Source organism: Equus asinus, chromosome 24 (genome assembly GCF_041296235.1).
Source record: "Equus asinus isolate D_3611 breed Donkey chromosome 24, EquAss-T2T_v2, whole genome shotgun sequence".
Taxonomy (NCBI): domain Eukaryota; kingdom Metazoa; phylum Chordata; class Mammalia; order Perissodactyla; family Equidae; genus Equus; species Equus asinus.
Window position 1 is genome coordinate 58699602 of NC_091813.1, and position 12996 is coordinate 58712597.

At 38.6% G+C, this 12996-nt stretch overlaps 1 protein-coding gene across 7 annotated transcripts in view; it reads left to right on the forward strand.

The window, feature by feature from the left end:
* Positions 1–12996, forward strand: part of NCOA7 (nuclear receptor coactivator 7) — a 147210-nt gene that overhangs the window by 101724 nt on the left and 32490 nt on the right. For 5 of the 7 annotated variants that reach the window (XM_044757115.2, XM_014858309.3, XM_044757114.2 and 2 more), the window contains 3 exons: positions 123–307; positions 4017–5059; positions 5714–5882. In XM_044757115.2, the coding sequence (XP_044613050.1) occupies positions 123–307; positions 4017–5059; positions 5714–5882 (1397 nt within the window). The remainder of the gene's footprint in view (positions 1–122; positions 308–4016; positions 5060–5713; positions 5883–12996) is intronic. The other 2 variants (XM_070496674.1, XM_044757117.2) reach the window with 1 other exon arrangement.

The following is a 12996-nucleotide window of genomic DNA, read 5'->3' on the forward strand; positions in this document are numbered from 1 at the left end:
TGATTGTTATGTAGGATCCTGTGGTTCACAAGTCAGCGGAATGACAACATGAGTTTGTCAGAGCTGCTGTGGTTGGTTGCTTCTTGCCTGTAGTGATTCTGTCCTGTGCCCATCTCCTGCAGGGTGTGGTCGGAGGCGTCATGCTTGTCACTCCTAACAACATCATGTTTGACCCTCACAAGTCCGATCCCCTGGTCATTGAAAATGGCTGTGAGGAGTATGGCCTCATTTGCCCCATGGAAGAGGTGGTTTCCATTGCACTCTACAACGACATTTCCCACATGAAGATCAAAGATGCCTTGCCATCGTAAGAGACATTTCTTTGTTTACCAGAAAAAAAAAGGGGTGTTGGGAGAATTAAATGCAATTAAAAAGTGAGGCATTGGCAGGAGCGAGCGATCGTGTAGAGATGAATCTGAAGGTGGAAGATTTGTCCACTAAATTTTAAAAGGGTAGGAAAATGAGAGGAAACGGAATGATAAAGTCAATGGTAGGGAAAAGTGGAACAGAAAAAAGGTGAAAAGAGAAAAGCGAAAAAGCCAGCACATAGAAATGATATTAATTTGGCTTATCTTTTTGAAAAACAATGCATGTTCTTAATGAGTTTATAAAAGAAGAAATGAAGTCTCTCTGAACGAATTTTAGTCTCATTGCCAATAAGAGAATGATGTTTTCTTTTTGGTTTAATTGCTACACAGAATTATGTTCTTCTTCATTCAAGTTCTAGGATAGGTGGTCTTCCCTTAGTCCTGCCTGGAGAGCGGCTGGAGTGGACAGTGCAGAGGCCACAGTCCCTGTAGCCAGATGACCTTAGGTGATGTGAAGACGGAATAATACTAGTTTGTTTTGTCTCTGAAATGTAAATGAATCTTACTTTAGTCCTAATGAATTCTCTCTTACTAGGCTGAGCTTTTGTTGAAAAAAAAAAAAAAGAGAGAGAGAGAAGGAAGCTCCCCATGAACAAAGAGAAAGAGTTAAGAAAGCTCAGAGAATTGATTCCTTGTAGGGATAATCTGATTCTTACTGTCATTTTGCCGATGTGCCTGCACACAGTGTGCCATGAGAACTCATGTGAGGAAGTGTCCAATTGCCTTGGAATCTTAGATGAGGAGGAGGAGAGGAAGTGAGAAGAGTTAGTTTTGGAAAGAAGAAACGAACATTGCATTCTCTGTGACGAGAGGAAAAAAGATAAGATTAGGTAAAGATAGAGCTGCGTTTGGAAGTGGACGGCCAGGCAGATAGGGGCGTTTCTTGCCCAATGATGACTTCTAATGGAGTAATACTGTTGCCCATCTTCAGCTTTGGATGTCAAATATTCTTTTTAATAATGGAAAGGGAAGGTACACCTTTACAGAAAGATTTCTCTCAATGTGAGATTGTGTTTATATCAGAGTTGTGCACTGATTCCTGCCATGGATGCAGGTATATAAAGAGTTTTCAGTCTAATGAACATTGTGAGCCAATGAGTAAAATAGAATGTGTGAGTGGAATCAGTGTGAAATGAACTTAGTATGGACTTCAGAATTCCATCAATTGTTTAAAAGTTTAAAATAGTTTAGGGTCTGGCCCAGTGGTTCAGCAGTTCAGTTCATGCGCTCCGCTTCAGTGGCCCAGGGTTCACCAGTTTGGGTCCCGGGCTCGGACCTATGTACCGATTATCAAGCCATGCTGTGGCAGGCATCCCACATATAAAATAGAGGAAGATGGGCACGGATGTTAGCTCAGAGCTAATCTTCCTCAAAAAGAAAAATGTTTCGGGGGCCGGCCCTGTGGTGCAGTGGTTAAGTGCACACGTTCCGCTCTGGGGGCCTGGGGTTCGTTGTTTCGCATCCCGGGTGTGGACATGGCACCGCTTGGCACACCATGCTGTGGTAGGCATCCCACATATAAAGTAGAGGAAGATGGTCAATGTGTTAGCTCAGGGCCAGTCTTCCTCAGCAAAAAGAGGAGGATTGACAGATGTTAGCTCAGGGCTAATCTTCGTCTTCAAAAAAAAAAAAGTTTAAAATTTGATTATTGCTAAAAGTTGTATGGTAAAACAAGAAGTGCAAATTATCTAGCTGCAGTGTACAAATAGTTTTAAAAGTGTGTGTGTGTGTGTGTATAAAATCTCTCCATCCTCACCTTCAGGCTTTGTGTTTTTTATGAGGACATTTTGTAACTCCAGCTGCCACAGAGACTAGGAAGGGTACAACTGAAGGGATTTTTGATCATCATTAGGTGCCTGGCTGCGTGTAGAAAACATGAACAGCAGGGCCAGTTGACACCACCCTCCACTTTGCCCCAACAGTGCTTGGCAACTGCATTGAAGAAAAAGCAGATGGCTAAATTAATCCCAGCTTGGATTAGGCAGACGAACAAGAAGGGAAAGGTAGACAAGAAGGTAATATAGGAGGCTGATTAGAGTTTAGTCAATTTATACTTTGTGGGGTCAAGCTTGGTAGAGAAGGAAGAGATGAGAAAGGGACTTAGATTTTCCTGGAAGACGCTTTTGCTTATTAACCAAGTATGTGAGGAGCTGGGTTTCTTTCTTACAGGACTTATTATAGCCTTTAATATGCCAAATTAAATTTTGGGTACTAAGATGGAAATTACACCATGTTATACTAACTTATTTGACTCTCGGACTGGAGCATCTTTACCATCTCCCGGAGTGCTAGTGTCGGGCAGAACATTTTTGTGTATGCAGGTTCCTGCAGAACACAGACACTGTCACATCGTCTTTTAGCATGACATTTAGGAGCTCAGTGAATGCTTAGTGAATTGAGATGAATTATGAATTAAAGAGGCTTTTTAAAGCATCTGTCAGAGCCTAACAATTATGTAGACTTTCATTTTCTTTTGGAAAGAGCATGGATGTTCTCATGCCAGTGATTTATAAAATAACTTTGGGGAGAAGGTCTTGTAACTTAAGAACTTCCTAGTACTTTGTTGCTTTATTATCGTAATTATTTGAAAGCCAGAATAATAAAGTCTTACCTGAATATGACCTAGTCTTTTTAAGAATTTATTTTTGAAATCTGAACATGTTATTTTTAAAAAGGGTTTTTATATCTCTGTGTTTTAACTGAGTATCAACACTAAGGTAAGTGAAAATACAGGTTAATCAAGATATTTCCAGTCATGGCTTAAAAAGTATATTCGTGACCACTTATTTTAAACTTTGGAGATCATGTTTAGTCATGTGTGATTCAAATTTGGGTAGTAAAGCATCTGTTATTAAGGAAAAATAATTGACTGCATCCAAGGAAAATACGTTTCACCTGATAAACCAGTTGCCCATCTCCATAAAGTTAAAATGATATTCCTATAAAATGAAAGAGTTAAGAAATTTAAACTAAGTAGGTAAGAGCTTATTCGATTTACTTTTCTATAAATTTTTAAACTGTGAAATGGAGCAGGTGCTGTATATCCACAATAATAGTGGAAGCTTCCCCTTGCATCTCCTTTGGGCATAGAAGGATGTCTGTTATTAGAAGCATCAGATCCTAAGCCATGAAATGCAAAATTAGGGTTCAGGGTCAGTCATTTTACAGAGCAGTTAAATGAGTAACTACTCAGTCAATTAACTATTCAAAATTAATGTAGTTGGTTTATATCCTATTTTATAAAAACAAAAAGCTTTGAATATTTAAGAAATTCTAGTCCTACTAAAACACTTCCTCTCCTTTGTTCTTTCCTTCATGAAAATCAGAAACATGTCATCATTAAAAATCTAGTGGGTGACATCTCCACGTTCATAATGACTTCATATACATTCGTGTGCTTCTAGTAGGATGTGCAGCTCTCATGGTGTTTTGCTTTGTCACTTCTTATAATTGATTTATGTTTCATTTTGAAGTCAATTTCTTGATTTCATTTCTTTATTCTGAAATCATTTAAACATAAATTTTAGTTGCGATATGTTTCTGTTTTGGTTTTTGGTTGGGTTTTGTTTTGATTTTTGCCTTTCCTCCATTTTGCTTTTGGTTTTGTTTTTAACATTCCATGTGCATCCACCATTTTTCCCCCGACAGTGACCTACCTCAGGATCTTTGTCCTCTGTACAGGCCTGGAGAATGGGAAGACCTGGCTTCAGAAAAGGATATCAACCCATTCAGTAAATTCAAATCTCTCAACAAGGAAAAACGACAGCAGAATGGAGAGAGAACCATCACTTCAGATTCCAAATCAAGACCCTTGGAGAAGTCAGCAAAACACACACATATGAAGCCCTTAGACAGCTCTGTGTCAGGAAAGTTAAAGAAACTGGAATCGTCTACAGAGGCAACCACTGGATCTACCATAGTAACTAACGTCAGCAAGGAATCTCCTGACACTCAGGCTGCATTTGAACCTATAGCCAAAGAAAATTCCCTTTTAGGGGAAGATGATGACTTTGTTGACCTGGAAGAACTTTCTTCTCAAACTGATGGTGGAATGGACAAAAGAGACACCTCGAAGGAGTGCCTTTCTCTTGACCCAGAGGAGCTAAGGAAGACTAAGTCACAAATAATCAGTTCTGCAATGGAAAGGCAGGTACAGTCAGCCCTGAACTTTTCAAGAACAGAGAGTGATGCTGAACTGAAAGGAGCCCTAGATTTAGAAACCTGTGAGAAGCAAGATATAATGCCGGAGGTGGACAAGCAGTCTGGTTCCCCGGAAAGCCAGGTGGAAAACACACTGAACATCCATGAAGATCTGGATAAAGTTAAACTCATCGAATATTACCTTAATAAGAACAAAGAAGGGTCACGGTTATCTGATAACTTGCAGAAGGCAGAATTAAGTGATGACAAAAGTATTGAACCAGTGGGAATAGACATCACCCTTAGTAGTACTCTTCCCCAGACGAGTGATCTCCCGACTGAGGGCAATAAAGAGCCAGACAAAACCTGGGTGAAAGAGAGAGCGCCCCTTCCACTGCCTCTGGGCTCTTCTACAGAAGAAACTATGAATAAAGAGTCTCCAGACTCCTCTCTGGAATCTACTCTGGACAACAGTTGCCAAGCTGCACAAATGGATAATAAATCTGAAATTCAGTTATGGCTCTTAAAGAGAGTTCAGGTACCCATTGAAGGTAAGCCATTTTTCTTTAGAGTCTTTATATTCTGTTGTATAGTTGCCTTACTTAAACTTGCACATGAGATAGCAAAAGTAATACAATTATTTGAGAACAATGTTTTCTCAATAGAGCATATCTTTACTGATACATTAATAATTCGGGAAAAAAATTAGTAGGTGATATCTGTTTCTGAAAATTGAACCGTAAATACTATTTCAAAAGTAGTTTGCTTTTTTTAATCTTTCCAGTAACTTTCCTATTTTATTTTGGATTTCTAAATCTAAAGGAGTTTAAAATGTTTTTGAAGACATTTCAGTTCTAAATGGAATTGCATTATGGCATGGTTGGATCCTCAGTACCATTCATTGATATGTATTCTTGTGGGTTGTCACAATTCTCCACTATCTGTTATTGTGTTGGTTTTTATGCTTATTCCCAGTACGTGGCATCTCATGTGATGTAGACCACCCTGAAACATCCAAAGCTTTTTCCTTTTGTGCTAAAGAAGGTCCGAAACATTTAATTAGTCCTATTGTGATGATGTTGTTTGATGTTTCTGCCATGTGTTTTGACTTTCCATCACGAAGAGGGGATTGGACACTATTCTTTGTAAGTTGAAAGGTTTTACTGTCGCCAATATTGAGGGAGATTTTTTCATGTGTGATTCAGATATACTTCCTTCAAAAGAAGAGAAAAGCAAGACCCCACCCATGTTTCTTTGCATTAAAGTGGGAAAACCAATGAGAAAATCCTTTGCCACTCACACTGCAGCCATGGTCCAGCACTATGGCAAACGAAGAAAGCAGCCGGAGTACTGGTTTGCTGTTCCTCGGGAGAGGTGAGTGTGGGCGAAAATGGAAAATCTGTTGGTCAATTAGATTCAAATTGCATCTTGATTTTTTAATTTAATCTTAAAATACTTAATTTTACTCTCAAATAAGAGATTTCTCTTAATTTAACTTTTTAGAATTTCTAGTAGGATATTATTTGAGTAGCTTTCTGCTAAAGGATGGTTTCAAGGTAGCAAATTTGAGGTCATCTTAGGTACCGTGTGCTGAGTGTGTGTGTGACTCAGCAGCATAAGAAATGTGACATCAGATCATCTGGGTGGGGTTGAGGGGCTGTAGACCTGTAAAGAGATTTATATTTTTCAATTGCCAAAGAAGAAATTTTATTGGTTTTATAACAGTCTAGCACAGTAGGGATGGTGGCATAGAAATTCTTCAGCAGTACACCACTGAGGACATCTTTATAATAAAAATAATCAGGAAACATTATTTTTAGAAAAAATAAGTTTTTCTTTTATATATTTGGTAGAATAAAAATGTCTTTACAAAGGCCTTGCAATTACTTTTCAAAATTGTTAAACCTACACATTTTTCCTTTCCCTGACTTTAAAGTCATTGAGCGTCATCATCTGGGCAGACTTTGGCTAACACACCTGCCAAGAACAAATGCACTTTGTCTGGGCGGAGAACGAATTAAATTCACATGAGACAGAATAGCAAGAGAAAATTAAACAAAGCTTTTTGAGGAACCATGGCCCGGGGCCAAGGAAGAAAGGGTGCTGAAGAAGTGGGGTACACAGAGGGGTTATATACCCCAAAACAGGATATTTCACATATGTTTGAAATGTCCCTCCCACAATAGTCACAAGATTGCCCTGTCGGCACAGCACATGATGGACACAGCAGGTAGTGGGTCTGCTATCTCGGTGGGCATAGCAGGAGGTAAGTCTGTTGTCTTGAGCTGGGCGGTCACAGGTGAGCGCAGCAATCCCTAGCCTAAGGAAAGATGCTTAATCCTTAAAGAAATGCCAACGTTGGGAGGGGGAGGGAAGTTAGTTACAGGAGGTTACCAGACAAGTGCAATAAAAATGCAGATTTAAGTCCTTGCCTTTGGCATTGATTAAGAGTTTCTAGAGAGAAGGTCATCTCCTTTCTTCTTCCTGGTACAGAGAGGGAGGCATCTTTTACAGCTAGAGATTTACCTTACAAATGTAAATGTCTCCTAACAAAGGGTGAGTTCCATTCCTCAGAGCCTCCTTCCCTGTCCCAGTTTATCAAAATAATCAGCCTCAAATAATCCTGATGCCAAAGAGACATATCTTGGGGTGGCCAATTTCAGGTCCCCACACTATGAAAACAACACTATTGCTCCTAAAGGAATGTTTCATCTGGAAGGTAATCCTAAATTGATAGAGTGCGACAAGCAATAGGTTTTTGGTATTAACAAGCATTTATCTTTGCACCTTCGTTTTGCACAAGCCTGTGCTAGAAGTTTTCTGAAGCATAAGAAGAAGACAAGAGCGTGCCCCGCCCTGGAAGAAGTGTGCCATCTTGGGCTGCCCTCTCTGGGCAGTGGGATAAGGAGCCCCAGAATCAGACAGAGTCAGAGCTGGCTGAGAATCCCTAGGAATTGTGGGCTCTAGAATGAGATACTTTATCCATTTGAAACATAATTTCTTAATTTGAAAAATGGATCATGGTGAGTGTTTAGTAATTGGATGTATTTGAACAAACAATTATTGAGTGCGTACATCCTGGCAGGCACTGGACTGGTTGTGGATAAATAAGACTGGGACCCTACCCTGAGGAGCTTATGAAAAGCTGTTGAAAACAGTTCCTAGCACTTTCTAGAGACTTAATATAGATTGTCTTTCAAAGACTTGGATACTCTTCTATATAAAAAATACGATTACCTTTTTTCTTTCTTAATACTGGGAGATTATTTCTTTTTTTAGAAAGAATCAATAATTCCTGTTCAAATTTAAACTTTTCTCTTTTTTTCCAATTATTTATGGCCTCTTAATCTCTCAAATGTTTTATAAAAATTGATTTTGTATGATCTGACTTTTAAAATAAATAAGATGGAGATGGAATTAAATAGCAGGAATTACGGAGAATTTGCCAAGTCGTGCATAAATGTTTAATCCAAGCTGAATTAATTGGTTAGTGTGATTTGGGTAATAAGTAAGCTAATAAGAGGGGGGACGTGGGAGAGGGAGAGCCTGTGGGTATTAAAAAAATTTCTTAAACTTGAAAATAATTATGCTAAGACAATTTAGCAACAGTTGAAGATACAGATAAGTGGGGCAGTGGTGGTGGGGGGAGAATCTATTTTGTGGTCTACTGTTTTTACCACTTAATATGTTATGCATATTTTCCATGTCAAATACTATATTATTATATGTATATGAACACTATAGTCAGCACCCCATTGTGTTTCCTGATTGATTGATCATGTTCCTGTTTTAGATAGTAGCTTGTTCCAGATTTGTTGCCATTATAAACAATGCTACATTAAACGCCTTTGTAAATCCTTCAGGTAGTCTTACCAAGTCACAAGATATGTTGCAGACTTTCAAAATGCATGTCACACGTGACATTGTGGCAATTTATACACCACCAGCGTGAGAGTGCCCTGTTTCCCACACACTGGGAAACCTTAGTAGTATGATTCTTTATCTTTATCAATTTCGTAGATGAAAAAGCAAGCAAAAGTAGCTTTAAAAATCTTTTATTTTAAAGCTGAGTGAGCACTTGCTAAATAACATTTGTTTGATATAAAGTCATGTCACCAGTGACCTGAGGAGTTTTATTCTATGTGACTCCTTTAATAATAAACTTATTTATACTTTGGTATACAAATATATCATGTTTCTCTAATCAGCTTCTAATTGATGTCAGCAAGCCCTTCGATTTATACAGGATATCTATATTTTGTGCCTGCCCACAGTTAGAATAAATTCATCCATACATGTTGTAGAAAGCATGATATTCCTTATATAATGTCAAGAATAACTGAAGTTCCCAAGCACTTTATAATAATTGGGATTTTTTTATTATTTCAAAATTGAAATGTACTCATGAGTGCACAGGTATCTGTCCTTTTGAAGGATCTGCTATCCGTGTTGTATGAATATTTCTCAGATCTGCTTTGTGAGCGCAGTAGTACTTCCTGCGGTATATACGCTCTCCCCACGGTTCCCCGCGGTTGCCCGTGGACATGCAATTGGTGTTTCATATTTAAATATATTCCATAGTTAATTCTTAGCTCTAGCTAGAGGAGATCTTTATGCTCATAGTTGCTATTCTCTTAATGGACTTTTATAGGAATTTCTTTGTTTTATTTTCTGTTCTTTACTATTTTTCCTGGTGCTGGTATAATAGAATGTAATTTTTTAAATATCTAATCACATTTTAATTTTATGAGATTACTTGGATATCCATATATATTTATATATATATATATAGTTTAAAGACTATTTTAGTCCAATTTCTGTTGGTTTTAAATTCTTTACTACAGTAAATACAAATGGGGATTTATTGCCCTTCCTCACATTTCTAGTAGCAGCAACCATATATACAAAGACCGTGTATGTAACCTTTCCACCATCAAAGCTATGTTGTATTGTTAGGAGTGACTGGTTGATGGCAGATCCTAGTCAGGATCTACCTTTTAATTCTCTTCGTATTTTCTTTTGTCTTTAAAAAGTATTCACTCTGAATTTTGGACTATTTAGAGTAAAGCCTGAAAGTCATGAGTACTGGGCCTTTCTTGATGTGCCATCCATCTGAAATCTGATTCATCTTCAAACTATGGGTCTGAGAGCTTCTTTGGACCCTGATATAATTCTGGTGCCTGAATTGCAACTTTATAAAATGCATCGGATTATTCTGGTTGAGCACTTACTTTACAAAGATGCTTCTATGAGATCTTCATCATCCTAAGTAAGGATTCCCACTCTTAAAAACTGAAAGGAGAATATCAAAGAAATTAACCTAGTGGCTCAGCTATCCATTTCCCCAGGTCTAAGTCAGAAATGGCTAGAGGGCAGGAAGCGCACTTTCTTGATGCCCTTCTTGGCTCAGTGCCAGATGCGGTACTCTGGATGGTACTTTGCATAGGTATCTCACTTAATACCCGTGATGGTTCTTGAGGCATGTGAGATTATTCCCCATTTTACACATGCAGAAACTGGGAAACACTGAGTTTCAACACCTTGCTCAAACTGGCAAATATCAAATCCAGGATTTATACTCAAATCCATTTGATTTCAAATTCCATTCTCATAACTAGACACCAGAGCAGGCAGTTAAAACTTTATTAATTACACTCTTTATTTGGGCTGACAAATCACTGAAATGAGTGTGGGAGAGGAATACTTCATACACTCAAAGTCTTTTCCTAGCTAGTGAGGGAATGAAATTTTGCAGCATCCCCAGATTTATTCATTTCCTTGGACTTTGCTAAAGTACCTTCCATCTGGGCTAGATATATTTCAGCAATTATGGGGAAAGGAAGTAACATACTTTATGGATGATGCTCCATAGTGCTCATTAATTGAATGGAGGTGATCTAATGAGAACATTGTATAGAAATAAAGAGCTTAAATAAACTATCCTTTCTCTGATATTGGATGTCTTAACTTACTTGCAGGCTGATTCTAGCATTGGCTCATTAATACAATGATTTTTTTTTTTTTTTTTTGAGGAAGATTAGCTCTGAGTCGACATCCGCAACAAATCCTCCTCTTTTTGCTGAGGAAGACTGGCCCTGAGCTAACATCCATGTCCATCTTCCTCTATTTTATATGTGGGACTCCCGCCACAGCATGGCTTGGCAAGTGGTGCGTAGGTGCACAACCAGCATCCAAACCAGTGAACCGCGTGCCACCAAAGTGGAGCATGCGAACTTAACCACTATGCCACTGGGACAGCTCCAATAGAATAAATTTTTATGTGCTATAGTGGTCATCTGACCAAAACCAAAAGCATACAAAATTCTGTCCTCTGAAGCTAATGTCAGAGGATCCAGGTTCCTTATTTTACCTAACTTGTTGTGAGCACAGCACCTTGTACCTAAACTACCATTTCCTATTCTCTAGTTCCTCCTCTTAAAATCTGTTTTGTACCCTATGGCCACAACGATCTTCTAAAAAGTTATTTTGGTCTTGTCATATTGCCACAAAAAATATCTTAAGTCTTCAGTACTTAAACCCTTGTCTGTTTTTAAAATCCCTGTGCAGACTGACCTGCCTTTCTAGCTTTTTCTTGATCTGCCTGAGTCTGCGGCTTTACCAAGATTGGCCACTTTATGGGCTTTGCCCAATAAGTCTAGGACTTTTCCAGCTTGGCATCTTTTTTTAAGTACCATATTCATGAACTCGAGTGGTTCCTCTCTCTTCTCTACCTGTGCCAATCCCTGTTTCCCAGAACAGTACACCCTACAATGGTCTCTCCCTGGAGTGGCGGTTACCGTCCTTTGCCAACCTACACTTCACCAGTGAATAGCCGTCAGGTGCAGAGGCTTTAGCCGAAGGAATGAAGTGTGGTACGCTTTCTCCTTATAGGAGCAACTGGTCTCCAATTCTAAATTCAGAAATGTTGCGGGCTGAAACCTGTGGAGGAATGTATTCTGTGTCTCAGATACGAACATGTAGGAGTTAACAAAGAGTTCATGACTTAGATCAGTGGGTGCCAAACTTGGCTTTGTAATAAAGTCAGCTAGGAGCCTTAAACATACGGAGTACCAGTTCCTTCCTTGAACTTCCTGCGCTTTGGATTTGGGTTAGAATGCTAGAATCTGTTAGGCATTCTCCATATTGTGATAAACAAAGGGGAATTGTTTTGTTCTTATTTTACTTTCATGTTCTGTAGTGTTTATCATCCCTTCCCAGTCTTTCCTTCCTCTGTTTCCTCATTAAATGTTACCCTTTAAATGACCCTCTCTCTTTCTCACTATACAGTCATGCACCACCTAACAACATTTTTGGTCAACGACAGACTGCATGTAAGATGGTGGTCCCATAAGGTTAGTACCATACAGCCTAGGTGTGTAGTAGGCTATACCATCTAGGTTTGCGTAAGTATACGCTATGATGTTCGCATAATGATGAAATCGCCTAACGATACGTTTCCCAGAACATGTGCCTGTTGTTAAGCGATGCCTCACAATTGCCTAATTCTTATATGCCAATCATTTCCTGGTATTTTCAGTTTAGAATTTTCTACTGAGCCCCAAACACACATATATTTGGTAGTCTTCAATATTTGGATCATCCATGGATCAAACAAACTCAAGACAGATCATACCCTAAACTGGGTTTCTTATTTCCATCTTTGTCCCTGCCACTGTCCTCACAACTCCTGCCTGCTGTTTTCTCCATCATAGTCGCTGGTACCACCAGCTATTCAGTCCCTGAAGACAGAATGTGGACATCATCTTGCTTCTCAGTCATCTCCCCACATCGGTCAATCACCACATCCAGTTTATTGTATCCATTTAACATCTCTAGGGTCTCTTGTTCCCATTATAACTTTTTGGTGGACGACTGGCCATGTCTCAACATTAATAAATGTGAATCAGACTTAAGACTGGCTTGGGATGCCCGACTTCCCCCCTTTACCCACCTTACCTAAGTGCACATATTAGTTCAAATGTCTCCTCTAGGAAACTCTCCCTGTCTGGTGTAGATGTCCCTCCACTGTACTCACCTCTGTCATAGCGCTTACTGCGCTCCTCTACCAATGGGGACTACTTGTGGCTTTTTCCTACTGGATGTTAACCTTCTGAGAGCATGGACCAAGTGTTATGACATTGTGTCCTAAAGCAGCATAGGGTCTAGCATATAATATACTCCTAAATGTTAGTTGGATGGATATGTAAATAAATTAACCTATAGTCTAATAGATAAAAAATGTTTAAATAACATTTCTTATAAAAATAAATTAATATTTTTTATTAAAAATAAAAATGTATAGACTTTATATAATATTTAGAAAAATCTAAAAAAGCAAAAAGAAAGTTAAAAGCTCATACTTTTGTTGCACAAAGCTAACTACAATTTATTTTTATTTTTGTGGCCTTTCAACCTTTTTTGTATGCATAGGTTACTGTAATAATAATGTATGTATAATATATATATATGCTATTTTGTAAACTGCTTT